The following is a 27,961-nucleotide window of genomic DNA, read 5'->3' on the forward strand; positions in this document are numbered from 1 at the left end:
GCTCCCTGCCAAGCAAGGAGCCCGATGTGGGACTTGATCCCAGGACACTGGGATCATGACCTGAGCAGAAGGCAGCCGCTTAACCAACTGAGCCACCCAGGCATCCATACTAAGGACTTTTAACTTTAAAAAGTGTTTTTAAGGGGGTAGGAGAAGAGTAAATGAAACAAGATGGAATTGGGAGGGAGACAAACCATAAGTGACTCTTAATCTCACAAAACAAACTGAGGGTTGATGGGGGGAGGGAGGTTGGGAGGCGGGGTGGGATTATGGACATTGGGGAGGGTATGTGCTATGGTGAGTGCTGTGAAGTATGTAAACCTGGCGATTCACAGACCTGTACCCCTGGGGATAAAAATATATTATATGTTTATAAAAAATAAAATTAAAAAAAAAAAGTGTTTTTTAAAATTCCATTCTGCCTGAGTAACTCCCGAGCTACAAACAGGCAGTGTGTGCAAAATTAGACTCTATGTTGGTTACTGGGATTCAGAATGCATTTTTCCCAATTTTTAAAAAAGATTTTATTTAATTTTTTTGACAGACAGAAATCACAAGTAGGCAGAGAGGCAGGCAGAGAGAGAGAGGAAGCAGGCTCCCGGCTGAGCAGAGAGCCTAATGCGGGGCTCAATCCCAGGATTCTGGGATCATGACCTGAGCAGAAGGCAGAGGCTTTAACCCGCTGAGCCACCCCGGCGCCCCACATTTTCCCAAATTTAAAGTGTAACTAGTTAGTTACCTGAGTTCTGGGTCCTGGAAAAGAGGACTATGTGGTCAAGGAGAATAGAGAAACAGAAAGAACACTGCCGCCTTCCTTCTATAGATATCCCAAACTTGGCGGAAAAAAATTTCGAAGAGAGCTAGTATCCAACATCCTCCCACATCCATTCTGCATTCCTGTTCTGTCTCCTGGTCCCTCTCTCCAGTCTCCCGTGCACAGATCCAACTCAGGCCCGGCCCCGGGGGTGGGGGCAGGAGGCCTCCCGCCATAAGCCAGCTCTCCCCGGCTGCTCCATGACACCAAGCTTCTCACTTTGAATCCTTCTGACTGGCTGCCTCCACCTCTATCCCACATACGGTCATCTTGTTCACACCCTTGTCTTGCTCTTAGTGTCTCTCCCTGCTCCTAGCTCCTAACTGCAGGCTTCACTGAGATCAGAGTCTAAGCCACTACTCATCTTCCTAAACGTCTCTCTGGATTCCTGTCTTCATTCACAGCCCAGAGCACAACGATTTGCTAATTATTAAAAAGACTGACACAAAAACAAAACAAGTATGTCTGCTCCGTCCAGATCTTCCCCTTGCCCAGCATGTACAAGCCTCTCTCCTTCATCGTATGTAACTGTCCGTTCTTCACCTCACAGCTCTCGAGGGAAATGTGATCTCATGCTGGAAGTCGCACTCGTATGACGCTGCATGTGCCATAGGAGACTCACATTGCTCGGGGTGGGGGTGGGGTGTCTGCCCCTAAGGAATGTCCAACTTCTGGATCTTCTGGAGAAAACGTTCAGGTCTCCTGCATGGCATGGGAAGGGCCTGACCAAGGAGCCGATTCCCCTAAGGTTTGCAGAGCCTCTCCTTCACCTCTGAGCACCCCCACCCCCGACAATGACTCTGTAGGAATATTTGGAAGGAAGGTGAAGGGTAGCTATGTTTGTGTAGGTAATTGTTTATAGGATGGGGACTAATGCATATAGTTTTCCTCTGCTTAAAATTTTTAATACTTTCCATTTTGGATTTAACCTCATCCCCAAGATCTTTATGGAAATGGACAAAGATAACATCACTCATTCCATACTGAGGTAACCTCTCCAGTTTAACATGGTTACTTTTGCATGGTTTGCATATTTATTTTTCTGTAATTTGGAAAAAGCCTAGTTTTCAAATTATCAGGATAAAATTACACCGTGTAAGATGAAAAATTTTTAAGCCATGACAACTATCACACATAAATTCAAAGGATTGTCATGCTTGGAATAATTAGCATCTTACCAGTTGAGAGGTAACAGAAGGCGAGAAAATGCACTTAGGCTGTGGGGCGCTGGCTTAGCAACCGCTTTGGCTGGGGGCATAGGTGAAGACTGGGGTGACAGAGAAACAGAAGTCGCTATTCTCCCTGTCCTACCCCTTCCACCAGGAGTTGTCCTGGGAACACACTAAAGGGTGAAGGTGAGAGCAAATATAAAAAAAAAAACAGCCTCCAATCCTGGGGATACTGAGAACTGAAAAAAGGCAGGTTATTGCACTAATTAGAGATAAGAAACTAAAGAGTTAAATTCGCTTTCCCATAGAATAATGATGATTATTTTCATAGAAAATCAAACGAGTACCAAAAACCAAAGTCAAAATTCCCCACAAACCTCCATCAACCAGAGAGAATGTCTATCAATATTTGGATACAATTTCCTTCTGGTCTTTTTTCTAGCTTTAAAAAAGCATGTTTTCTTGCATTTGATATTTACAAATAAGAATTTCCGGGGCACCTAGGTGGCACAGTCATTTAAGCATCTGACTCTTGGTTTTAGCTCAGGTTGCGATCTCAGGGTCGTTAGATCAAGCCCTGCGTCAGGCTCTGTGCTCAGCATGGAGTCTGCTTGGGTTTCTCTCTCATCTGCCCCTCTGCTCATTCTCATTTCTGTCTCTCTCTCTCCCTAAGATAAATTTTTTTTAAGATTTTATTTATTTATTTGACAGAGAAAGAGAGATCACAAGTAGGGAGAGAGGCAGGCAGAGAGAGAGGGGGAAGCAGGCTTCCTGCCGAGCAGAGAGCCCGATGTGGGGCTCGGTCCCAGGACCCTGGAATCATGACCTGAGTTGAAGGCAGAGACTTTAACCCACTGAGCCACCCAGGCACCCCCCTAAGATAAATTTTAAAAAATAATTCCTTGGGGGGCGCCTGGGTGGCTCAGTGGGTTAAGCCGCTGCCTTCGGCTCAGGTCATGATCTCAGGGTCCTGGGATCGAGTCCCACATCGGGCTCTCTGCTTGGCAGGGAGCCTGCTTCCCTCTCTCTCTCTGCCTGCCTCTCTGTCTACTTGTGATCTCTCTGTGTCAAATAAATAAATAAAATCTTAAAAAAAAAATTCCTTGGGACACCTGGGTGTCTCAGTTGATGAATCGTGTACCTTTAGCTCAGGTCATGATCCCAGTTTTCTGGGATTAAGCCCCACATTGGGTTCCCTGTTCAGCAGGGCATCTGCTTCTCCCTTTGCCCATCACCCTGCTTGTGCTCTCTCTCTTTCTCAAATAAATAAAATATTTTTTAAAAATTTCCATGTCATTATAAACCATTTTAATAGTGGTATAATATTCAAGTATATTGTATAACATAATTTATTTAACCTTTCTTCCATGATTGGAGAGGTAGGTCGCTTCTATTATATGCAATGATACATTGAACATTTTTGTGCATTAATCTTTTTTCTATATTTAGGATTATTTCCTTGGACTAGATCATCAAGAGTAAAAGTATTAGGTCAAAGTTCAAAGTAGATGCATGTATTTAAGGATATCTATACATATGCTCAAATTATTACCTGAAAAAGTTATATTCTGTCCACCCACAAGTATTACCTATAAAACAGTTTTCCCCTTCTGACTAGCATAACATTCTTTTGTTTTTAAAAATCTTTGCTAGGGGCGCCTGCGTGGCTCAGTGGGTTAAAGCCTCTGCCTTCAGCTCAGGTCATGATCCCAAGGTCCTGGGATCAAGCCCCACATCAGGCTCTCTGCTCTGTGAGGAGCCTGCTACCTTCTCTCTCTCTGCCTGCCTCTCTGCCTACTTGTGATCTCTGTCTGTCAAATAAATAAATAAAATATTTTTTAAAATAAAATAAAAATCTTTGCTAGTTTTAGAGGCTAAACTTGTATCTTACATTAGTTTCTTAGTCTACAATTGTCAGTCATTTTGTTTTCATTTTGTGAGTTGTCTGAATAAGATAGTTTATGTGTATTCATGATAGGATAATGTATGTGTATTCCTATGAAAAATATGAACCAGTAAATCAGTACTAAGGATATTAACATTCTTCTAAGATATTTGTGACCCAAACATGTTTTGTTTCATGAATATAACCTAAATGAAGCAAAATGAGAAAGCGAGCCTCACCTCTCTTTAGAGATTTTGGCGAATGTTCTACTGGCTTGATTTCTTCATCATCATCGTCATCTTCTTCTTCATCTTCTCTTTCTCCTTCATTTTCTTCTTCTCTTCCTTCAAACTCCTTCTGTCTAGAACTCGTCAAAATAGTCTCTAATTCTCTCTCCAGGTCTTTATTTCTTATAAGGGCATAATGAAGTTTCTCATTTACATCATCAAACTTCTCCTCTGCTTGTCTGGCTCTGCTTTCAACCTCTCTGATGGGGACAGAGTCCAGAGAAACACAACAAAATGGAAAGGTTTGAAAAAGTATCTTTCACATACAGAAACTCATTGTTGAGAAGAGGCGTAGAATTAGCTAACTGCATCTGAAAGGTACACATAAGGGAGGCAGCAACATCAATCCTTAAGCAAGAACTGGGTGGTAATGTCAGCATGGCAATCATGCTGTGATTTAAGAACGCAATGTATTTATCAGCTCTTAGTGAAACCTGACTGGTGGGTATTTGGATCCATCAATAGCCAAGGAACCCCTTTTCCAGGAGCTAATTTTGGCTTCTCTTCATTGATGTGATCCAACAAACTAAATCCAGTAGTTTCCTTTCTTTGCCAGCACCTCTAAAACCAGATTTTACAGTCAAGAAAACTAGTTTGAAATGCACTTCTTACTTCCTGGAGCACATGGTCTATGTCTACATGGCTATGCTCTTCTCTTGGCATTCTTGACCATCATAACTATACCGCCCTTCCTATTCTCGGCGTATGTAGCATTCTTTTTTTTTTTTTTTAAGATTTTTTTAATTTATTTGACAGAGAGAGATCACAAGCAGGCAGAGAGGCAGGCAGAGAGAGAGAGAGGGGAGGAAGCAGGCTCCCTGCGGAGCAGTGAGCCCAATGCGGGGCTCGATCCCAGGACCCTGGGATCGTGACCTGAACCGAAGGCAGAGACTTTAACCCACTGAGCCACCCAGGCGCCCCATGTATGTAGCATTCTTTCTTGCAGAGTAGTGTCTCCCAGTTTCATTCCCATCACTAGCTCATCTCTTAGAAACAGACTGGATGGCTCACTCCTAACACCCTATTCCCCACATACACACATTCCACTTCCTCCACCTCCACTGTGGGTGAGGATGGTGTCCTACGATAGCAGTAGAATTCATTGCCTCCAGCAGAGGATCTGGAGGTACTGATCCCACTAATAAGGATAAAAGAAGCAGAAGAAACAAAGGTAAATTGAGAGGTGTGGATTCCTCAGCAACACCTCCTGGCCTGTTTGTAATTACCATTGTGGTGCCTCATACTCACAATAACTTCTCCTGTGTGCGTTCAATGATAGCCATTGCTTCAAGATACTTTGGGGCCAATGTGCCTTGCTTCGCTGATTCTCTCTGACAAAGGAAATGTGTAGTATGAATGAACTGCGAGTCCCAACAGTTAATACTCTACTTCTTCGGGATGTTCTGGACCAAATCTTCCAGAATATTTTTTTCTACTGTCCATATTTATATAGTAGGTGATTAAGCACAATCTTAACACCAAAAAAGAATAGGGACTACCTGTGGCACACAGCATACTGGCTTCCAAATTATTCATGCTACAGGTGGATAGAATTTAATTAGAATTGTAAAAAATGCAGGGAAAATAATATCAACAAAAAGAAACAAGGAAGAAAAGGCTTAAAAATAAAGAGAAGGGTAAACATGCTCCTGTAATAAATCAAGTTGATGATCAAAGAAATTAACTCTATTCTTCTTTTTTTTTTTTTTTTTAACTCTATTCTTCTTATTAACTCACTTCATTAAGCTCTTAACATCGCAAAATCCAGTCAGATCTTTCAGTTCCTTAGGGAACTTCATAAATATCAAGACAGGGAAAATATGAAGGAAAAAACACCTCTTTCATTTATTTTGACTTTGAATACATTCCAGGAAACAAAATAAGAGGAAGGTAAAAGAAGGTATTTAGAAAACCAAAATTATAAGCATATTTAAAAATAAATATTATACCATTTTCCCAGAACTGTGCACTTCCTTGTTAACTGAAGTATTGTTGACACACGATGCTTCATTACTTTCAGGTGTACAGCAGGCTGACTGGACAAATCTCAACATTACGCTGCGCCACCACAGGTGTAGCTACCGCCTGTCACCACAGAGCGCTACTACGTATCACCGGCTATATTCCCTATGCCCTACCTTTCATCCCCATGACTTACTCATTCCATCACTGGAAGCCTGAAACTCCGAGTCCCCTTCAGCCCTTTTTGCCCAGAACTGTGTTTAAAATCTCATTTATCCATGCTTCCCAGCCTGAGTCACGTAAAAGGTAAGCCCCACATTACAGATGCAAAGGGAGATGGAAGAGGGTAGGCAGCCTGCCATCCTCACAGAAGGATCTAGTGGGGTAAAGCAAACCCCTCATTGAGGCCTCTTCGTTCTCCACCACTAGGGTGGAGAACCCTAGTTCTCCTGCAGGAGAACCCTGCACCCTGCTAGCTTTTTCTAAAGGAAAACCAGAGAAAAGAAATGATGTTAAACATGTTCACTTTTACTCTCACTCTTCTATTCTCTTATTTTCCCAGTCACCTATTCTCCTCTTTCTGTTTTGCTCCCTTTTCTTGGGTAGTTCGTTTGGGAGGTAAATGGTGATCACTGTCCAGCCTGGACCCACACATGCCACTAACTTAGTTGTTCTTTGAACCCAGAAGAATGGTTTTCAGAGCAGAGGCTTCTAGAACTGGAATTCCACGCATGGTTTCTAACTGTATGAAACAACTTGATCGGTAGGAACCAGAGTAAAGCAGGACTGTACTCTGTACATGTGATCTTTCAGACTCCACGGTCACTCAAGACATAAGCAGTGTGCCCTGGAGCTGCGTGGGTCTGGACTATGCGGGCCCACTTGTACCTGGATTTTTTACAGTCTGCTACTATAATGTATTTCTCTTCCTTATGATTTCCTTAATAACATTTCCTTTCCTCTAGCTTACTTCACTGTAAGAATACAGTAAATAACACATAGAACATACAGAATGTGTGTTCATTCACTGTTTATGTTCTCTGTAAGGCTTCGGGTCAACAGTGGGCTGGTGATTGTTAACACTGGCCTCATGGCTCTTGGCAGTAACTGCCTCAGCCCCCCCTTGTTTGTGCCAATCTGCTGTAGCTTTGGTCTCTGACGTGGTCTCTGACTCCCATTCTGTCTTTGGCCTTTTTGACTTGGTCTTCCTCAGGTTTGACTCTACTTATGGGCTTCTGACTGGACAGTATCTCTAGTTTGGGTCTATCTCAGGGAAGATCTGGCTCTAGGCCCAGCTCCTTGGGATCCAAGCACTGACAAAGCACCTCATCAGCTTTGGATCAATGCCAACGGCCTTTCCCTGTTGCTGTTATAAAATAGGTAAATTAGTTGCTGCTCTGGCGTACTCTGGTAGGTGAGAGGGAAACACAGGCGTCTAAGGGCCACCTTCAGCCCAATAACAGAGGGAAAGGCAGAAAGTTTAATCTTATGTTAAAAATACTGCTGATGCCCCCAAGTCTGGCCCCTTTTTATCCTTCCCCAGTTCACAGGTGATCCAGCAAACTCTCCCATCTCCCTCAAATACTGAACACTTACAGACAGCAGGAATCTATGGTGTGAAGAAGAGCCTGAGAGAGACTGTTCCTGACACTTTGCTTGTTGGGGTCGCTGAGCTGTAGGCAATGCTCCTCCTGTGGTCAAGCCACAGCACCTGGGGGCCAGGGTCGCTCCGAGCACTTTTGGTATTGCCTCTGGGAGAGCTGGCGGGTTTAGTCACCCCCTGGCTCCTCTAGCCAGCTGAGATGTTACAGAATTCTGGCTGCTTGTCCTGCAGCAACGGTGTTGGAATGATTGTGACTCAGAGAGGGTCCCAAGCGGTGCTGTGCGACAAGGTTCTTGAACTGGGCTGCATCTGAAGGCAGAGCAGCCTTCTCCCAGGAGGGGCAGCAGCAAAGTCGGTGCAACTTACTGGGAAAACCAGTGAATCGGGCCCAGTGCCAAATTGGGATGACCATTTCAGGCACAGCAGGCCAAGTCCTGTACATGGGGTCTGCTTTGAATACAATCCTCAAGAATTCTCACAAAGCCCTACCTCCCAGCTAATTGAGGAGCGTTTTGCATACTGGATGGTCCAGCCCCATTATGGTGAACACTAGGCATCAGGTAATGGTATGAATGAGGCCAAGGCCCTAGTCTGCCCAAGCTGGTGGTGACTTACCACCTCTCCTGCTGAGCTATCACTCATATCTCAATGCCCAGAAAATCCCATCTGGAGTCACCTGCAGAAGGGGTTACTAACTGAAAACTCCATGCTCAGGTCTATAGCTTCTCAGGGGTCTGGAGCCATTTCTCTCTAGACACCTGGGACCCCTCTATCTCTTGGAGCTCTCCAGTTTCACAGCTCAGTTCCCAGCGACATGACAGGTTACACCTGCACACCACAGGCTTTCTGCTTCCCGAGCCCTTCTTTTCCCCTTTTCCTCCCTAGTGTTAATCAAACGTACTGCCTCCTGGGAGTTGTGTTCTTAGAGCAGCAGGAGAGACTGCCGCTGCCTGAAAGGTCTGGTATCCCTGCAAAATGCTTATTTATGTCCTTAGGACCAGAGGCTATCTGGCAAAAAAAACAAAGATCTTCAGTGATCTAGAGTAGCAACAGTAGCAAACTTCCAAAGCCTGGAGATAGACTTCCTGGGCCACATTGGCCTCAGGTGAGCTAGTCACGTGGCACCACACCATGTCAGATGGAAAGGTCCTGGAGAAGGAGCCCCCACCATCAAAAACAAGCACCACACCCCCCAAACATCCGGCCCGACTATGCTTCCTACCTGTCTTGAGGATCACTGGGGAGGTTTGACCCTGACTCCTAGCCTGGATGGCACAGCAGGGGAGATACTCTGAGGCAGGAAGGCTTGGGTGGGATGGGGGGGGCTTAAACAGATTAAACGGTGCTACCCTTTATCTCCCTTTTCCTTACAGGGCTCACTGCCCTGCTTTCTCTTACATCCTTGCCTCACCGAGTCTTAAAGACTGATAGATTAATATACTATACGGAAAACTTGTTAAAAAGATGGAACTTGGGGAGAATGTGATTGCAACCCCTCTCGGCGCTCTCACGCGTTTGCAGCACCTCCCTGACTCTCCACGTGGTTTCGCCCAGCTCTTCCTACAAGAGTTGGAGCCTATTTCCAACAGCCTCCCTGGACACACATCCCCGAAATCTGCCTCCCCTCTGGGCCACACCTCTGCCTCGGCCATCCCGCTGTCGCCTGCTGCCACCCTCGATCCGGTTGTCACCTCTCCACACACGCTGACTACCCAGGTGGTTCAGATCTCTAACAGTCAAGTGGTTCTTAACTTTGAGGCTGAGAAATTTGACTAAGTCTATGGATTTCTGGTACCCGCCTCCCCAGCAAGGACAGGCACAGTAGAAACATACACGCAAAATGCTATATGCCATTTCAGGGGATTAACGGGATCAAGGCATGACAACCTTTCCAGAGAGGCATATCAATCTAGAACTGAAATCTAGAACTGACTTAAGTCTACCATAGTCCTAGAACTTTCTGTGGAAGAATTTTAAATCTGTTTTCCTGCTGAGTTTCTAAAGTTTTCCAATTTCCCAATAATTCTTCTGCTCAGAGGTATATGCTAATCACAGTTCTCAATAGAGTCTGCTGAATGAATTCATTTAAAAAATAGGTCAAATTTTGACGAAGATATTGTTAAATTAAGGAAGGCAATGAAATGTTAATTTTAAAATGAGGTTCAAAGAAGAGAATGAGAAGTTTTTTATAAAGGTAAAAAACAAGAGTTTTCCAGAGATGATGCTGGAAAGAAAAAAATCTGAAAAATGCATTATGTAGGAGCTCCTGGTCCTCCTGGAGCTAAAAGTTATGTTAAATCCGTATCATTCTTACATAATGTTAAATTTCTTAGCTTTTTTCTCTGGTTTTGAATTTCCTACTTGGGTTTCAGATACCTACCCAGGAAGATAATATATTTGCTTCAAATAGAGGTTTGGAATGAATATTTTCATCTTTTTCAATTACTCGAATGAGTTTTTCCTCCTCCTTGGATGTTGAAGGCTTCTAGGGCACAGAAACACAAAGGGCCTGTTAGCGAGCTGGTGTGTGACTCAGTGGCATGGCAAGTTCCCCGGAGCAATATCTGAAGCTTTAATCTTCCATCTGCATTAGTCATTCAACAAGCATTTTTTTTTTAATTTTTTATTTTTTCAGCATAACAGTATTCATTATTTTTGCACCACACCCAGTGCTCCATGCAATCCGTGCCCTCTACAATACCCACCACCTGGTGCCCCCAACCTCCCACCCCCCACCCCTTCAAAATTCTCAGATCGTTTTTCAGAGTCCATCGTCTCTCATGGTTCACCTCCCCTTCCAATTTCCCTCAACTCCCTTCTCCTCTCCATCTCCCCTTGTCCTCCATGCTATTTGTTATGCTCCACAAATAAGTGAAACCATATGATAATTGACTCTCTCTGTCAACAAGCATTTTTGAAGGTGTACAGCAAATACCGAGAAATTAGTGGGGATGGGGAAGTGGAGAGCAGGGGACACAATGGTGAAAGAAACAAAGAGGATGTCCTCCAGACCCCAGGAATTCACAGCACAGTAGGAGAGATGGACCAGCAAATAATTACGGTATGTACGACTGGTGTGCTCCAAAAGCTTTGTGCACCCAGAAAAGGGCCCTAAATTCTGCCTAGGCACTCAAGGAAGTTTTTTCAGAGAAAGTGATATCTGGAGACCAAACAAGACTTTGTAACATAGGGGCATCTGGGTGGCTCAGTCAGTTAAGGGTCTGCCTTCAGCTCAGGTCATGATCCCAGGGTCCTGGGATTGAGCCCTGCATCGGGGTCCCTGCTCTGTGGGAAGCCTGTTCTCCCTCTTCCACTCCCCCTGCTTGTGTTCCCTCTCTAGCTGTCTCTCTCCTTGTAAAAAAATAAATAAATAAATAAAATCTTATTAAAAAGAAAAAAAAAAAGACTTTGTAACATAGAAAGGAAAGGGCCAGAACTAAGGCCACAAGAGGAAGAAAAAAAGACATGCATTACACATTTAAAAGGTATGACAGAATTTAATGCCCAATTAACACTGCTTTCCATTTATTTTGTGCCTTCTATATCCCAAGCACTGTACCAGAAATAAACAGAAAATGCTGGCCAAAAGAGGCTTAGGTATTGTATAAAATTTTTCTTCTGCTGTGTAGCATGTATCATGGGTCTAGAGGACCTAGTCACAGCCTGGGATCATGCCAACATTTAAACTATTCAGAGAGAAGAAACATCAAGGAAGTAAGTGAAGACAGTCTAGAGAGTGTTCGGTGATCTTGAGTTCTGAAAGCCAAGGACGGTAGTACTCAACCCAGGAATCAGCAAGGGCTCTTATGCCAGACCAACCTGGGTTTGAACACTGGTTCCACCACTTACAGCTTTCTGACTTAGGGTAAGTCAGAGTCAACCTTTCTGAACTTCTTATTTATAAAATGGGGCAGTAATTTTTACCTTGAAGTTGTGTCGTATAGATAAGAAGTAGCACATGCAGAACATATAGCTCAAGATAGGTACTCAATTATTTGTAGTTATCATTGCATTTTTATCATCATCATCATCGTCATCATCATTATCATTATAAATGCCCCAGAAAGGGTTTTATTACTACAAATTCCCCAGCAGGTGTAGAGACAGGGTTAGGAGAAAGGTGGTGCGGAGACGGGTCTGGGAGGAAGTGGAAAGATGCCCAGAATGGAAACTGAAGTGGATACAGGGGCACCTGGGTGGCTGAGATGGTTAAGCATCAGACTCCTGACCTCAGCTCAGGTTTTCATCTCAGAGTCATGAGTTCAAGCCCCATTAGTTAAAAAAACAAAAGAAGAAGAAAAAGTGGAAACATAGAGTTTAAATTACTATTTGAAAAATCTGGTAATGAAAGGACAAAGAAACAGCATCAGGGTGAGAGGTGGATTGTGTAGGTAATGGGAGTACAGGTGTGGATGAGGCTGATGGGAAGTGACCAATTTTTGAAAAGGAAAAGGATACCCCTACCTTGGAAAATAAAGAGATAAGGATATCTCTGATACGGTTAAATCTCTATGAAGAAAGGAAAGGAGCTGAAGTGTTTATTCCAGATGACCTATTTCTATCTTCAATAGTACCTATATATATTCTTTTTTTTTTTAAATATCGTATGTATGTATGTATGTATGTATTTAGAGAGTGTGAGCAAGGGGAGGGTCAGAGGGAGAAGGAGAGAGAGAGAATCTCAAGCAGACTGCATTGAGCATGGAGCCTGACATGAGCCTTGATCTCATGACTCTGAGACCATGACCTGAGCTGACATTAAGGGTCGGACGCTTAGCCAACTGAGCCATCCAGCACTTATACTTATATTCTTTAAAAATATAAAGGGAAAGGGAAATATAATACTAAATCATCTTACCTCTTCTTCCTTTTGCATCTGAAAATTATCCTCCGTGCTTTCTTCTTCCTCTTCTCTAAAAGTAAAAAGGCTGTCTATTTCAGGTTCAATTAATTCTTTTAAAAAATCCTGTGAGATGAAACAATAGTACGATTATAGTTTAGTGTATATTAATAACTTGTAGTATATACTGATTATTCATTCAAAAGTATTTAATGAGCACTAATCTTGCAACTGGACACTGTGCTAGGGATAAGAACAAAAAGGGTAATAAGAATACCCCCCATCCGGGGCGCCTGGGTCGCTCAGTGGGTTAAGCCGCTGCCTTCGGCTCAGGTCATGATCTCAGAGTCCTGGGATCGAGCCCCGCATCGGGCTCTCTGCTCAGCAGGGAGCCTGCTTCCTCCTCTCTCTCTGCCTGCCTCTCTGCCTGCTTGTAATCTCTCTGTCAAATAAATAAATAAAATCTTTAAAAAAAAAAAAAAAAGAATACCCCCCATCCTCCTGCAACCCAGCAACTTTTTACCCAAAAGATACAAATATAGTGATCTGAAGGGGCGCCTGCACCCCAGTGTTTATAGCAGCAATGTTCACAAAAGCCAAACTATGGGAAGAGCCTAGATGTTTGTTGACAGATGAATGGGTAAAGAAGATGTGGTATCCATATATAATGGAATATTATGCAGCCATCAAAAAATGAAATCTTGCCATTTGCAATGAAATGGATGGAACTACAGGATATTATGCAAAGTGAAATAAGTCAATCAGAGAAAGACAATTATCATATGATCTCACTGATACGTGGAATTCATGAAACAAGGCAGAGGATCATAGGAGAAGAGAGGAAAAAAAGAAAAAGATGAAACCGGAGAGGGAAACAAACCATAAAAAACTTTTTTAAAAAAGATTTTATGTATTTGTTTGACAAACAGAGATCACAAGTAGGCAGAGAGGCAGGCAGAGAGAGAGGAAGGGAAGCAGGCTCCCCGCTGAGCAGAGAGCCCGATGTGGGGCTCCATCCCAGGACCCTGAGATCATGACCTGAGCCCAAAGTCAGAGGCTTTAACCCACTGAGCCACCCAGGCACCCCCCATAAGAAACTCTTAAACATAGGAAACAAACAGAGGGTTGCTGGAGAGGAGGGAGGTGGCAGGATGGGGTAACTAGGTGATGGACATTGGGGAGGATATGTCTTGTAATGAGCACTGGCTATTATATAAGATTGATGAATCACAGACCTGCACCTCTGAAACAAATAATACATTGTAAGTTAATCAACTGAATTTAAATTTTAAAAAAAGAGAATAGCCCCTGCCCTTAAAAAGCTTAACAATTTAGTGGACAAGAAAATGCTATGGATACATATAGTCACATGGTAGGAGCACATAATCTATGGTAGTGGATGTGGCTGAAAGAGTGGATTGGTCAGTGGCACCTGGGTGGCTCAGTTGGTTGGGCGACTGCCTTCAGCTCGGGTCGTAATCCTGGAGTCCTGGGATCGAGTTCTGCATCGGGCTCCTTGCTTAGCAGGGAGTCTGCTTCTCCCTCTGACTCTCCCCTCTCATGCTCTCTCTTTTTCAGGTAAATAAGTAAAATCTTTAAACATAAAAAAAAGTAAAAAATAAGAGAGTGAATTGGTCAGGAAGGTTTCCCGGAGGACGTAATGTCTGAGTTTATTCTTAAAGGATGAGTAAGGGAAAAAAGATAGCATGGTTCTAGGCAAAGGATGTTGAATGGGCATGACTAGCTCTTGAGAACAAAAGTAGTTAGTGTAACAGAAACTTTGGGGCAGATGGACAGGAGCACAGTCATAGAGGAAGGCCTAGAGTGTCATTTCAGGGAAACTGGATTTTATCCTGAAGGCAATGAGGTACTGATAAATTGACTTATCTGGGAAAAAAAAATCGACTTATCTGTTCTGCATTTTAAAGCAATCACTCTAGCAGCAGGAGAGCAGATTTAAAGAGAAAGAAGGGAGAGAGGGAGAAAGAATGGGAAGAAAAAATAAGAGCGGAGAATGAACAGCACAGGGTTGCAGGAATGAAGAGGAGGATAAGGATTCAAGAGATGTTTATGAGTTAACTCTTAGTGCTGGAGAGTTTAGATGATATGGGATGGCTAGGGAAAGGAAGCATCTCGAATGATACCTGGTAAATGGTTCAGGCTACTACACAGATGATAATGCCATTCACAGAGATAATGAACAAAGTTGCATAAGCAGGTTTAGGAAGATAGGCGAGTTCAGACTAGGCCATGTGACTTTAAGGTATCCTAAATATACCCAAGTGGAAATACTCAGTAAGATCTAGAGTATAGATGGAGGCATTTGGGTTAAAGATAATAATTTAACAGTTATCTGCATTTAGTTGAAGCCAAGAAAGTGAATTGTATCACCAAAGGTGAGGTTGTGAAGCTGCTAGAGGATGAGGGCTTAGGAAAGGAACCTAGTCACATAAAGGACAAGGGAAGAAGGACAAGCCCACAACAAAGGCCAGAAGTTGTGTCAGAAGTCTGACAGAACCACCAGAAAAGTCAAAAGAAGAGAAAGGAGTCAACAGTGTTGAATACCTCAAATGAGTCTACACAAATACTGACTGACAAATGTCCTTCAGTTTATTGCAATGATGTGTATAAAACAGAAGCTAAAAAGAAGTTCAATACCTGTAATAGGAATATGCATAAATAAATGACATAAACTATATAAGGTATTTTTTAAAAACATTATTTATTTATTTATTTGAGAGAGAAAGAGACAGTGAGAGAGAGCATGAACGAGGAGAAGGTCAGAGGGAGAAGCAGACTCCCCGTGAAGCTGGGAGCCTGATGCGGGACTCGATCCCGGGACTCCAGGATCATCACCTGAGCTGAAGGCAGTCGCCCAACCAACTGAGCCACCCAGGCGCCCTATATAAGGTATTTTTTTTAAAGATTTTATTTATTTATTTGACAGACAGAGATCACAAGTAGGCAAAGAGGTAGGCACAGAGAGAGAGGGGAAAGCAGGCTCCCTGCCGAGCAGAAAGCCCGATGTGGGGCTCAATCCCAGGACCCTGAGATCATGACCCTAGCCGAAGGCAGTGGCCCAACCCACTGAGCCACCCAGGCACCCTATACAAGATATTTTATAGCAATTTTAAATTATGCTGCAGAAATATGCACATGGTATAGAAAAATATTCAAAATATGTTAGGATGTTTTTACCAAATACAATTTTTTCCCTGATAATGCTGTAAAATAGACAATACAGAGAAATTAAGAACATAGAAGTCAACCTGTAAACTGCTTGTGATTATGGATGACTTTGTTCTTTGCTTCTTGTGTTTTTCAGTTTCCTTTATACACATGTTAACCTTTTTTTTTAAATATTTTATTTATTTATTTGACAGAGAGGGATCACAAGTAGGCAAAGAGGCAGGCAGAGAGAGGAGGGGAAGCAGGCTCCCCGCTGAGCAGAGAGCCTGATGCAGGGCTCGATCCCAGGACCCTGGGATCATGACCTGAGTCAAAGGCAGAGGCTTAACCCACTGAGCCACCCAGGCGCCCCCACATGTTAACTTTTAAAAAATACATTTATTTTATTTTTTGCAGTGTTCCAAAATTCATTATTTATGCACCACACCCAGTGTTCCATGCAATACGTGCCCTTCTTAATACCCACCACCAGGCTCACCCAACCCCCCACCCCCTCCCTTCCAAAATCCTGTTTGTTTCTCAGAGTTCACAGTCTCTCATGGTTTATCTCCCCATCTGATTTCCCCAACTCACTTCTCCTCTCCTTCTCCCCATGTCCTCCCTGTTATTCCTTATGCTCCACAAGTACGTGAAACCATATGATAATTGACTCTCTCTGTTTGACTTATAAAAAATACATTTTTAAAGCAAACAAAAATCTCAACTTTCAGAGGTAACAACTGCTATCGGTTTGCTGACTACATTCTTCTAGACTGCCTTATATACATCTAAACATTTTAATGTAAATGAGATAATCACATTTGTTGCATTCCATAATCTGCTTTTTTCAAACCAATCCTCTACTGATGAACATTTACATTGTTTCCAGTGCAGATGTCCCTGGTTTAACTTAAAGATGGTTTAACTTAAAGTTTTTACAACATGAAAAAGATATACATTCAGTAGAAACAGTACTTTGCATTTTTATTTTTAATCTTTTTCCAGGCTAACACTATGTGGTTCAACTCTCTTTCATGATTCTGGGCAGTGGCAGTGACCCACAGCTTCTAGTCAGCCTCATGATCATAAGAATAAGCAACTGTTATACTTAGAACCATTCTGTTTTTCACTTTCAATACAGTATTCAATAAATTATATGAGATATTCAGAGGCGCTTGCATGGCTCAGTTCATTGAGGATGGACTCTTGGTTTTGGCTTTGGTCATGATCTCCGGAGTCTTGGGGTCAGGCTCCACACTCAGCAGTGATTCTGAAAGATTCTCTCCCTCTGCCCCCCCTTCAAAAAGATAACTTCCTAAAACAAACAAAAAAATAATTACATGAGATATTCAACATTTTATTATAAAATGGGCTGTGGTTAGATGATTTTGCCCAACTATAAATTAATGTAAGTATTCAAAGCACAATGAAGGTAGGCTAGGTTAAGCTATGATGGTGGATAGGTTAAGTGTATTAAATACATTTTTGACTTACAATATTTCCAACTTACAATGGGTTTATTGAGACATAACCCCAACATAAGTCAAGGAAGGTCTGTATTTTGCTATTATAAATAATGCTGTAACTAGCATTCTTCTTTATTTATTTAACTCCAATATAATTAACATAGTGTTATATTACAATATATTGATTCAACAATTCTATACACTACTCAGTGCTCAAAGTTGTGATAAGTGGGGCTATAAGGGGATTACTCTTAATCCCCTTATCTATTTCACCTATTCCCACCCACCCCCTCCCATCTAGCAACTATCAGTTTGTTCTCTATAGTTAACAGTCTGTTTTTTAATCTCTTTTTTCCTTTGTTCATTTATTTCTTAAATTCCACCTATGAGTGAAATCATGTGGTATTTGTCTTTCTCTGATTCGCTTATTTTACTTAACACTATACTCTCTAGCTCCACCCATGTTGTTACAGATAGCAAGATTTCATTCTTTTTTTATGGCTGAGTAATATTCCACTGTGTGTGTGTGTGTGTGTGTGTGTGTGTGTGTGTGCGCGCGCGCATGCGCGCGCGTGCGCGGGCGTGCACGCACATGCACCATATCATCTTTATCCATTCATCTACCAATGGACACTTGGGCTGCTTCCACAGTTTGGCTATTATAAATAATGAAGCAATAAACATCAGGGTGCATATATCTTTTCAAGTTAGTATTTTCACATTCTTTTGTTAAATACCCAGTAGTGGAATTACTTGATCACCTAATAGTCTTGTTTTTTATTTTTTTTAAATTTTTTTTTTTAAAGATTTTATCTATTTATTTGTCAGAGACAGAAGGAGAGAGAGTGAGCGAGCACAGGCAGACAGAGAGGCAGGTAGAGGCAGAGGGAGAAGCAGGCTCCCCACCGAGCAAGGAGCCCGATGTGGGACTCGATCCCCGGACACTGGGATCATGACCTGAGCCTAAGGCAGCCGCTTAACCAACTGAGCCACCCAGGCGTCCCTTGTTTTTAATTTTTTGAGCAACCTCCATACTGTTTTCCTCAGTGGCTGTACCAGGTTGCATTCCTACCAGCAGTACACAGGGTTCCTTTTTCTCCTGGTCCTTGTCAACACTTCTTGTTCCTTGTGTTTTTTATTTTCTTCATTCTGACAAGTGTGAAGTGATATCTCGTTGTGGTTTTGATTTGCATTTCCCTGATGATGAGTGATATTGAGCATCTTTTCCTGTGTCTGTTGGCCATCTAGATATCTTTTTTGGAGAAATGTCTGTTCACATCTTCTACTCATTTCTAAATTGGATTATTTGGGGTTTTTTGGCATTGAGTTACAGTTTTTTATATAATTTGAATACTAACCCTTCATCAGATATATCATTTGCAAATATCTTCTCCCATTCTGTAGTTCTCTTTTAGTTTTGTTGGTTGTTCCCTTTGTTATGCAGAAGCGTTTTATTTTGATGTAGTCCCAAAGTTATTTTGCCTTAAAAGCTTGAAAGTTTGAAAATGTTGCCTTAAAAGCTTGAAAGCTTGAAAATGTTGCTACGCAGGATGTTGGAAAAATTATTGCACATGCTCTCTGCCGGGAGTTTTATGGTTTCGGGTCTCACATTTAGGTCCTTAATCTATTTCGAACCTATATTTGTGTGGTGTAAGATAGTGGTCCAGTTTCATTCCTTTGCATATAGCTGTCCAGTTTTATAATTAACATTCTTATACAGATATAACATATATTAGAGTTATCAAATAGACTATGAAGTTATATTTAATCTGTTTAAAGAAATAAGAGATTAAAAATATGAAGATTATAAGAATGATCAGACTTGAAAAAGAACCAAGTAGAACTTTAACAATTAAATCTAAAAACTGAACAGAAAGGTTTAATAGAAGATTAGTGAATGGGAAGGTAAGCCAGAAGAAATTATTCAGGATTCAATGCAGAAGCAAAGAAAAATATGAAATAAGGTTAAAAGACATGGGGATAGATTCCAATACACATCCATTCAGAGTTCCAGAAAGAAGAGAGCAAATATAGTAGAGACAATATTTGAAGAGATAATAGAATTTTCTATATCTAATGAAAGATAACAAGTCAAAGCTTTAGGAAACCAAGAGAATCCCCAGCAAAAAGAAAAGGATTCCACACCCACATGTACCAGAGTGAAACTGCAAAATGCCAGACATGAAAATCTTAAAAGTAGCCAAAGAGAACTTCAAAGGAACTGACAGCTGAATTCTCCACTGTCATTTTGGTAACAACAAGATCCAGAAAACAGTAGAAACAGCATCATCAACGAGCTAGGAGGAAATGGTATCATCCTAGAATTATATACCCTGCAAAAAATGTTAAGACTGAGGGTGAAATAAAGACATTTCAGACAAACAAAAATTAAGTTTGCCTCAGTAAATCATCACTAAAGAAAAATTTAAAGGTTAAAGCAGAAGGAAAGTGACCTTGGGTGAAAGATCTGAGATACCTGGAGAACAATAAAGAAATTAAGCAAAAAATCAACTCTAATCACTAAAGGCATTCCCTCTTGAGGATGCTCGCTATTGTCACTACTATTTAACACCAGACTGGGAGAATTATTCATTGCAATTAGACAAGAAAAAACAACTAGAGGCATAATCATGGAAAGAGGTTAAAATTATCTCTATTTGTAGATGATGTGATTAAATATTTGGAGAACCCTAAAGAATCTGTTCTACCAAAACCTACTAAAAACAATAAGGTAATTTAGTAAAGTCCCCAAATAAAATTAAAATACAGAAATCAATAACATATACACAGTTACCAGATAGAAGATAAAATGTGAAGATCCTATTTAAAATAGCAAAAAATAGGGGTGTCTGGCTTGGTCTCAGGGTTGTGAATTTGAGCCCCATGTTGAGTGTAGAGACTACTTAAATAAATAAAAACTTTTATAAAATAAAATAGCAAAACATAAAGTGAAATACTCAGGCATAAACCTTACAAGAAATATATAAAATGAGTAAATCATAAAACATCATTGAAAGGTGTTAAAAATAGACATCCTATATTTTTGAATAGGACAACTTGACAGCATAACTATCTCTGCTCTAAGTTAATATATATATTTAGTATTACCCCAGTCTTTAAAATTCATATTTTCCCAGACATAGATTATAGAGTTACACAGAAGAATAAATAAGCAAGCATAGTGATGAACCCCTAAAGAAGATCAGTGAGTAGGGCCAGCCCAATCGGATATGAAAATGCATCATGGCGCCTCAAAAATTAAAATATTGTGGTGATGACCCATGAAGAGATAGATTAATCGAAAATAACTGAAATTTCAAAAATAGAATTAGGTTGAATATAGCTATTTTTAAATGTTGGAAAACACCATAACATGGAATGTTGTAAATACTATAACGTGGAAAACAAATCAGCCTTGTTCATGTCAACCCAAAAGACTAAATGAGGACCAGTGAGTAGAAAAAGTTACAAGGAAACATATTTCATCCATTTCAATAGGAAGAATAACATTCTAATGGTCAGTTGTCACCAAAACAAGTGGGCTAATTCTAAAAGTAGGTCTCTGCCACTTCAGATATTCAAACATAGAAATAATGATCAAGGTGGGTATTATATAAAGATTCATGCATCAGTTGTTGGGCTGAATTCAATGACCCTTAAAAATCCTTCCTGTTGGGCACCTGGGTGGCTCAGTGGGTTAAGCCTCTGCCTTCAGCTCAGGTCATGATCTCAGGGTCCTGGGATCGAGTACCACATCAGGCTTTCTGCTTGGCAGGGAGCCTGCTTCCTCCTCTCTCTCTCTCTCTGCCTGCCTCTCTGCCTACTTGTGATCTCTGTCAATTAAATAAATAAAACCTTTAAAAAAAATCCTCCCTGTTCTTAAGTCTCTATGATTCTGTATAGTTCTTGAATTTAATTTTTTTCATAGACCTATTGTGTAGCCAAGATCATGTCTGTGGAACTTAATTTTCTAAAACTATACTGTAATTTAAGTTTTGTTTGTTTGTTTGTTATTTTGAGAGAGAGAGTTCATGGGAGCAGGGAGGGCCAAACGGAGAGGGAGAGAGAATTTTTTTTTTTTTTTGAAGATTTTATTTATTTGAGAGAGAGAGGGAGAGAGCATGAGAGGGGAGAAGGTCAGAGGGAGAAGCAGATTCCTGACAGAGCTGGGAGCCCAGTGCAAGACTCCATCCTGGCACTCTGGGATCATGACCCAAGCCAAAGGCAGAGGCCCAACCAACTGAGCCACCCAGGTACCCCAGGAAGAGAGACTCTTAACCAGGCTCCTTGCCCAGCATGGAGCCCGACAACCTTCACATGTCCATCTCACAACCCTGAGATCATGACTTGAGCTGAAATCAAGAGTTGGACATTTAACCAACTATGTGACCCAGGCACCCCATATAATTTAAGATTTATAATGTTGATGAAATCATTCAGTGATTAATTCAAAATAATTCTGGCCAAGACCTGGGCAGCAAATGGAAAAGAAAGCATTTGTAAAAGATGTATATTTTATTTATTTTTTTAAAAGAGTTTATTTATTTGACAGAGAGAGATCACAAGGAGGGAGAGATGCAGGCCCAAAGAAAGAGAGGAAGAAGCAGGCTCCCTGCTGAGCAGAGAGCCCAATGTGGGACTCGATTCCAGGATGCTGAGATCATGACCTGAGCTGAAGGCAGAGGCTTAACCCACTGAGCCACCCAGGTGCCCAAGATGTATAATTTAGAAAGGTGGTGTTTCTTTAGTGTTCAAATGTAAGATGAAAGTCCCACGCATGTGTAGGTAGAACCCTCCCTGGTAGACCCTGGAGGTCTGACAGAGACGCCATCACATCTCTCCTCTACCGTTCCCAGCTCTGATAGCAATGCGGGCTTCTGCAGTCTTGACTGGAAACCAACTCCTTCAAACACACTGAAGTAAAGCTAAGCATTTGTGACTGCCATGAAGTACAGGATATTCATTAATTTCGAATCCTCAGTAAACAGGTGGTAGTTAATACCACAGCATTAGCACAGTCAGGTGTGGGGTGTAGAAAGAAAAGTGAAAGCAAGTGAGAGACAGAATGTCAACATTTAAGAGGCAGGCAGTTGGAGGAAGACCAAAAGGAGAGTGAAAAGAAATAAAAAAGTAGGAGAAAAATTTTTTGTCTTGTGAGGAGATTACAAAAGAAGTGAATGACTAGTCAACAGGGTCAAATGCTAAATATGGAAAAGTCAAGCTAAATACGGCATTGGGGTTCGTTGGATCTGACAATAAGGAGTCATTACAGCACCTTGCGATAATTTCAGAGTTTTTTTTGTTTGTTTGTTTTTGTTTTTATTTGACGGAGAGAGAGATCACAAGTAGGCAGAGAGGCAGGCAGAGAGAGAGGAAGGGAAGCAGGCTCCCTGCTGAGCAGATAGCCCGATGTGGGGCTCGATCCCAGGACTCCGGGATCATGACCTGAGCTGAAGGCAGAGGCTTTAACCCACTGAGCCACCCAGGCGCCCCGATAGTTTCAGAGTTTTAACGGAAATGATTCTGATAGGAAGGAGAGAAGTAAGTAGTAGGAAAAAAAGACATGCTCAAGGGATCTATCTTTTAGAATGAAGGCAATGGCCATGCTTATTGTTTATATATTGGATTATTTATACATATACAATGGAACTACTAGAGAGGAAGATGTTAAAAAGATACAAAAGAGAGAGGACAGTGGGCTGGGATTAGGTGCTCAAAGGAAGAAATAACCTTAAATAGGAAGGTGGAGCCTGGAGGAGAGGAGGAAGTGTGCTCAGCCAACCAATCTGAAGGCATGCCTCAGGAAACAGCAGGCAGCTTCCCCTGGGAAGGCCATCCTTCCCTTCATGAAGGATGAAACAAAATCGTGCTCTAAGAAAGCGAGGAGAGAAGCTTAGGTAGATGATTCTCTCCCTTAGAAGGGAGAACTGCCAATGCTTTTGGTCAGGGGCAAAATTCTCTTCTGGCAGAGTAAATAAATGAGGACTTAGAACACTGATTGGAAGAAGTCACTGAATCCTTATCTACTGAAACTCAGGGGGGCAACAAATATAGGAAGAACCTGAATAATGATCAGTGCCAACACATGGCGAATACCTCTTCTCCAAAAAGATGTTCTTTTTCTTCCCTTGTCAGTAACATTACTTTTTTGCCTTTGATCCCAGAAAGGAGGTGAGAACATGTGGTGATCCACCCATAACATTCTCTCTGAGAAAAGAGAAAAGATAATTATTAAGTGGGAAAAAAGTCAGACTATACCAACTCACGTCTATTGAGGAGCCGCCAAGTACAACTCTTCTAAATAAAACTCCATTCAATTAACTTGTTATCACTTCAGTTTGAAGATTTGGGCAGAAATGTTTCTCTGTGTAGACAGACCCGAAATCACATCTTCTCTTATCCAGTGTTTGAGATCTGGGTCGTACTGAGACAAGGAGCAGTGAAGTGCCATAAAACAAGGTGAAGAAAGATCGCTGGATTTACTACAGGCAAACGGTCTGTCCCAAAAAATGGTTCGCAACCGACCAGGCCAACTGGGATTACCTAACAGTAACAATGAAAATAGCCCACATTTACATGGCATTAATTATATGCCAGATTCTGCTGTAAGCATGTGTAATATTAACTCATTTTATCTTCAGTATGAAATATAGGCTATGATTTTTATGAGGTATAACTGAAATAACATTATATTGAGAACAAACTTGTGGTTACCAGAGGGGAGGTAGGTGGGGGGACTGGGTGAAATAGGTGATGGGGATTCAGGAGGGCACTTGTTGTGATGAGCCCAGGGTGTTGTATAGAATTGTTGAATCACTATATTGTACACCCGAAACTAATATAACATTGTATCTTTTTTTAAAGATTTTATTTATTTACTTGACAGAGATCACAAGTAGGCAGGGAGGCAGGCAGAGAGAGAGAAGGAAGCAGGCTCCCTGCAGAGCAGAGAGCCTGATGTGGGGCTCGATCCCAGGATTCTGGTATCATGACCTGAGCCGAAGGCAGAGGCTTTAACCCACTGAGCCACCCAGGCACCCCATAACATTGTATGTTAACTGGAATTGAATTAAAAATTATTTTTAAATTTTAAAAAATGGATTAACTCCAAAACACACACACACACAAAAGAAATAACATTAATATCAGGTGAACAGCATAATGATTCAATATTTGTATATATGGGAACATGATCACTACAACAAGTCTAGTCAATATAAAGTTACAAACTCTTGTGATGAGAATGGAACTATGTACTACTATTCTCATTTTTTAGATGAAGAAACTGAAGAACAGAGCAGTTGGACATCTTGCCCAAGGTCATATTTATAGTTAAGGATAGCATTTGGGTTCTAATCCAGGTGGTATGGACTTTTAACTATTACAAAAAACTCCCCAGCCCCCATTAAAATGAATAAATACAGATCTGAAGCACTGTTTGCGGGGGCAGTGCCTGGGTGCCTTAGTCAGTTAAGTGTCTGACTCATGATCTCAGCTCAGGTCTTGATCTCAGGATCATGAGTTCAAGCCCCACACTGGGCTCCATGTGGAGCCTTTTTTTTTTTTTTTTTTTTTGGAGCCTATTTTTTAAAAAAGCAGCAGCAGCTACACTGTTTTGGAAAAGGTGTTCACCCCTTATCTGCTGTGATACAGGAGAGGTCTACAACAGGTCTCATTCACCTAAAGTGTATAATAATACTACACTCACTTAACCAAGATCTCTTAAAGCTAAGATCTGGCCTCAATATTTAAAAGAGATGTTATTCCTTATTATTGAATAACAGCAGAGTAAACCAGGAAACATTATCTTCTCTGGGGATGGAGATATGGTCACTCTAACCATCAAAAAACTGTACTGTGTGGTGAAATAATGACCCACTTTAGGTTCCTGAAATCAATCAGGAAGAACTGTAATATGTCTTCTATTTTTCTCATTATTAGACCCAATTCTAATTGTGGGATTATTATAAAATGTCAGAGTCAAAAAATTTTAGAAATCAAATCTATAACCTTAGATTCTAGATAAGGAAACTGAAGCCTATGGGGTACAGTAAGTTTAACACAGCTTTGTTAATGTCACTGATAAATTTCAATTCTGGATTCAAGGGTTAGGATGATATCTTATTGCATATCAGAAAGAGGATCAAACAAAGGATGTGAAACTATTGGGTTCTAGTCCTAAGTTCATCTAATTTTTTGGCTTCTTGAGTAAATACTTAAAAGTGTTCTATCTAGGGACGCCTGGGTGGCTCAGTTGGTTAAGCAGCTGCCTTCGGCTCAGGTCATGATCCCAGCGTCCTGGGATCGAGTCCCACATCGGGCTCCTTGTTCTGTGGGGAGCCTGCTTCTCCCTCTGCCTCTGCCTGCCACTCTGTCTGCCTGTGCTCACTCTCTCTCTCTCTCTCTGACAAATAAATAAATAAAATCTTTAAAAAAAAAAAAAAGTGTTGGGCTCGGCGCCCGCCCGACTTCCCAGCGGCCCCGTGCGGCCCGGGCATGCCCAGTGCGGGCGCAGCGGCCCCGGCCCTGGGAGCGCCCGGGCGGGACCTGGCGGCCCGGCGCGCAGGGTCCAAGAGGAGCCCAGTGGGTCCGCGGTGGGCGAGGGGGCCGGTCGGGCCGGAGCCGCGGCGGCGGAGCGGCCGGGTCCTTCATGATGAAAGATTCTGAGATGCTTCTCTCTCCTCTGTGTAGCTGGTAGTTGGGGTGGTGAAGAGATGGCTGACCGTGTCAAAACCTTTCTCCAGGACCTTGCCAGGGGAATCAAAGACTCCATCTGGGGAATTTGTACCATCTCAAAGCTAGATGCTCGGATTCAGCAAAAGAGAGAGGAGCAGCGTCGAAGAAGGGCAAGCAGTGTCCTGGCACAGAGGAGAGCCCAAAGTATAAAAGGAAGCAAGAGAGTGAGCCACGTATTGTTAGTAGAATTTTCCAGTGCTGTGCTTGGAATGGTGGAGTATTCTGGTTAAGTCTCCTCTTGTTCTATCGAGTGTTTATTCCTGTACTACAGTCGGTGACAGCCCAAATTATTGGTGATCCATCACTACATGGAGATGTTTGGTCGTGGCTGGAATTCTTCCTTACGTCCATTTTCAGTGCCCTCTGGGTGCTCCCTCTGTTTGTGCTTAGCAAAGTTGTAAATGCCATTTGGTTTCAAGACATAGCTGACCTAGCGTTTGAGGTGTCAGGGAGGAAGCCTCACCCATTCCCTAGTGTCAGCAAAATAATTGCTGACATGCTCTTCAACCTTTTGCTGCAGGCTCTTTTCCTCATCCAGGGGATGTTTGTGAGTCTCTTTCCTATCCACCTTGTTGGTCAGCTGGTTAGTCTTCTGCATATGTCCCTCCTCTACTCACTGTACTGCTTTGAATATCGTTGGTTCAATAAAGGAATTGAAATGCACCAGCGGTTGTCAAACATAGAAAGGAATTGGCCTTACTACTTTGGATTTGGCTTGCCCTTGGCTTTCCTCACAGCAATGCAGTCCTCATACATTATCAGTGGCTGCCTCTTCTCTATCCTATTTCCTCTATTCATTATCAGCGCCAATGAAGCAAAGACCCCTGGCAAAGCATACCTTTTCCAGCTGCGCCTCTTCTCCTTGGTGGTTTTCTTAAGCAACAGACTTTTCCACAAGACGGTCTACCTGCAGTCCGCACTGAGTAGCTCAACGTCTGCAGAGAAATTCCCTTCACCACATCCATCTCCTGCCAAACTGAAGGCTGCTGCAGGCCACTGAGCCGCCTGCCATCCAGAGGGGATGGGTGGGATTGGAAGGAGGCCGTAGGAGCTCTTTTCCTTGTCCCTTCCTCTACCAGGGAAGGCAGGACCCGTTCTGCCAAGGGCCCTCTGCGTATTCCCTTCTCTCTGAGGAATTGGGATTTTTGTCTGGTGCGCTTAAGGCAGAATCTTCCTGACACCAGTGTGTGGATTTTTAACACCGGTGAGTCTGAACGGACCACAGGTTTTTCTGTAGCTCTTTTCTAGCACTTGCCAGCCCCCGTGCCTGGACTGATTGGAATACTATTTTTGTCCCTGTGCCATTGACCCTTCCAGTTCCCCATCCTGCCTTCCACCACCCTCAGATGAATGGATTTTGTAATCCTAGCTGTTGTATTTTGTGGTCCTGTTTTTGTTTTTTGTTTTTCTGTGAAGCACATATATTGGATGTGGGAGGTAAAGGAGTATCTCATTTGCTCCCAATCACTCCCTTTATAGCCATCACTGTCTGTTGTTTCTTGTAACTCAGGTTAGATTTTGGTCTCTCTTGCTCCACTGCAAAAAAACAAGCCCGAAGAGATGGGACAGGAGGAAGGACCTCACAGCCAGATCTGCTGGGTTTTGAGGAGTGATTTTCTTTCTTCCCCTTGAAGGGGAAAAAGCTTTTTTCACTGGTACATTTAAAGTTCCCCAGCTAAAGGGAGGTACCAGTTCTGGACAAGTGCCACTGCAACACCGAGTGCTCAGAGAACCCGAACTTGGAACTCTGAAGGTTGGAAGTGTACTGCTGGCCACTGCCGGGTCTGTCTGGTATTTCAAAGGAATATTGGGTGCTGCAAATAGGAACTGAAGGGGTAAACTTATTAATCCCATTAAGCCTGCAATTGGTTGGTGTTTTCCTGTCACTTTAAAGAGACTAAATGGGGGTGGGGGGCAGATGTCAAAACACTTGTCCAATTTTAAAATGTCACAATTAAATGTGAGCTGGTTTACGAAAAAAAAAAAAAAAGTGTTCTATCTATTAAAAACAAATGAGGTTGGGGGCGCTTG

The 27,961-nt window shown here is 42.1% G+C and overlaps 2 protein-coding genes across 6 annotated transcripts in view; one reads left to right on the plus strand and one right to left on the minus strand.

The window, feature by feature from the left end:
• Positions 1-27,961, minus strand: part of AXDND1 (axonemal dynein light chain domain containing 1) — a 104,251-nt gene that overhangs the window by 517 nt on the left and 75,773 nt on the right. For 4 of the 5 annotated variants that reach the window (XM_047704436.1, XM_047704433.1, XM_047704437.1 and 1 more), the window contains 5 exons: positions 23,291-23,401; positions 12,579-12,686; positions 10,101-10,205; positions 5,404-5,486; positions 4,108-4,355 (listed from right to left, as the gene is read on the minus strand). In XM_047704436.1, the coding sequence (XP_047560392.1) occupies positions 4,108-4,355; positions 5,404-5,486; positions 10,101-10,205; positions 12,579-12,686; positions 23,291-23,401 (655 nt within the window). The remainder of the gene's footprint in view (positions 1-4,107; positions 4,356-5,403; positions 5,487-10,100; positions 10,206-12,578; positions 12,687-23,290; positions 23,402-27,961) is intronic. The other variant, XM_047704435.1, reaches the window with a different exon arrangement.
• Positions 25,679-27,920, plus strand: LOC125085749 (etoposide-induced protein 2.4 homolog). The gene is given in 2 exon segments (XM_047704441.1): positions 25,679-26,077; positions 26,080-27,920. Coding segments are annotated over 2 exon segments (1,020 nt in total). The 5' UTR covers positions 25,679-25,908; the 3' UTR covers positions 26,931-27,920.

Source organism: Lutra lutra, chromosome 15, assembly GCF_902655055.1.
Source record: "Lutra lutra chromosome 15, mLutLut1.2, whole genome shotgun sequence".
In the NCBI taxonomy this organism is placed as follows: domain Eukaryota; kingdom Metazoa; phylum Chordata; class Mammalia; order Carnivora; family Mustelidae; genus Lutra; species Lutra lutra.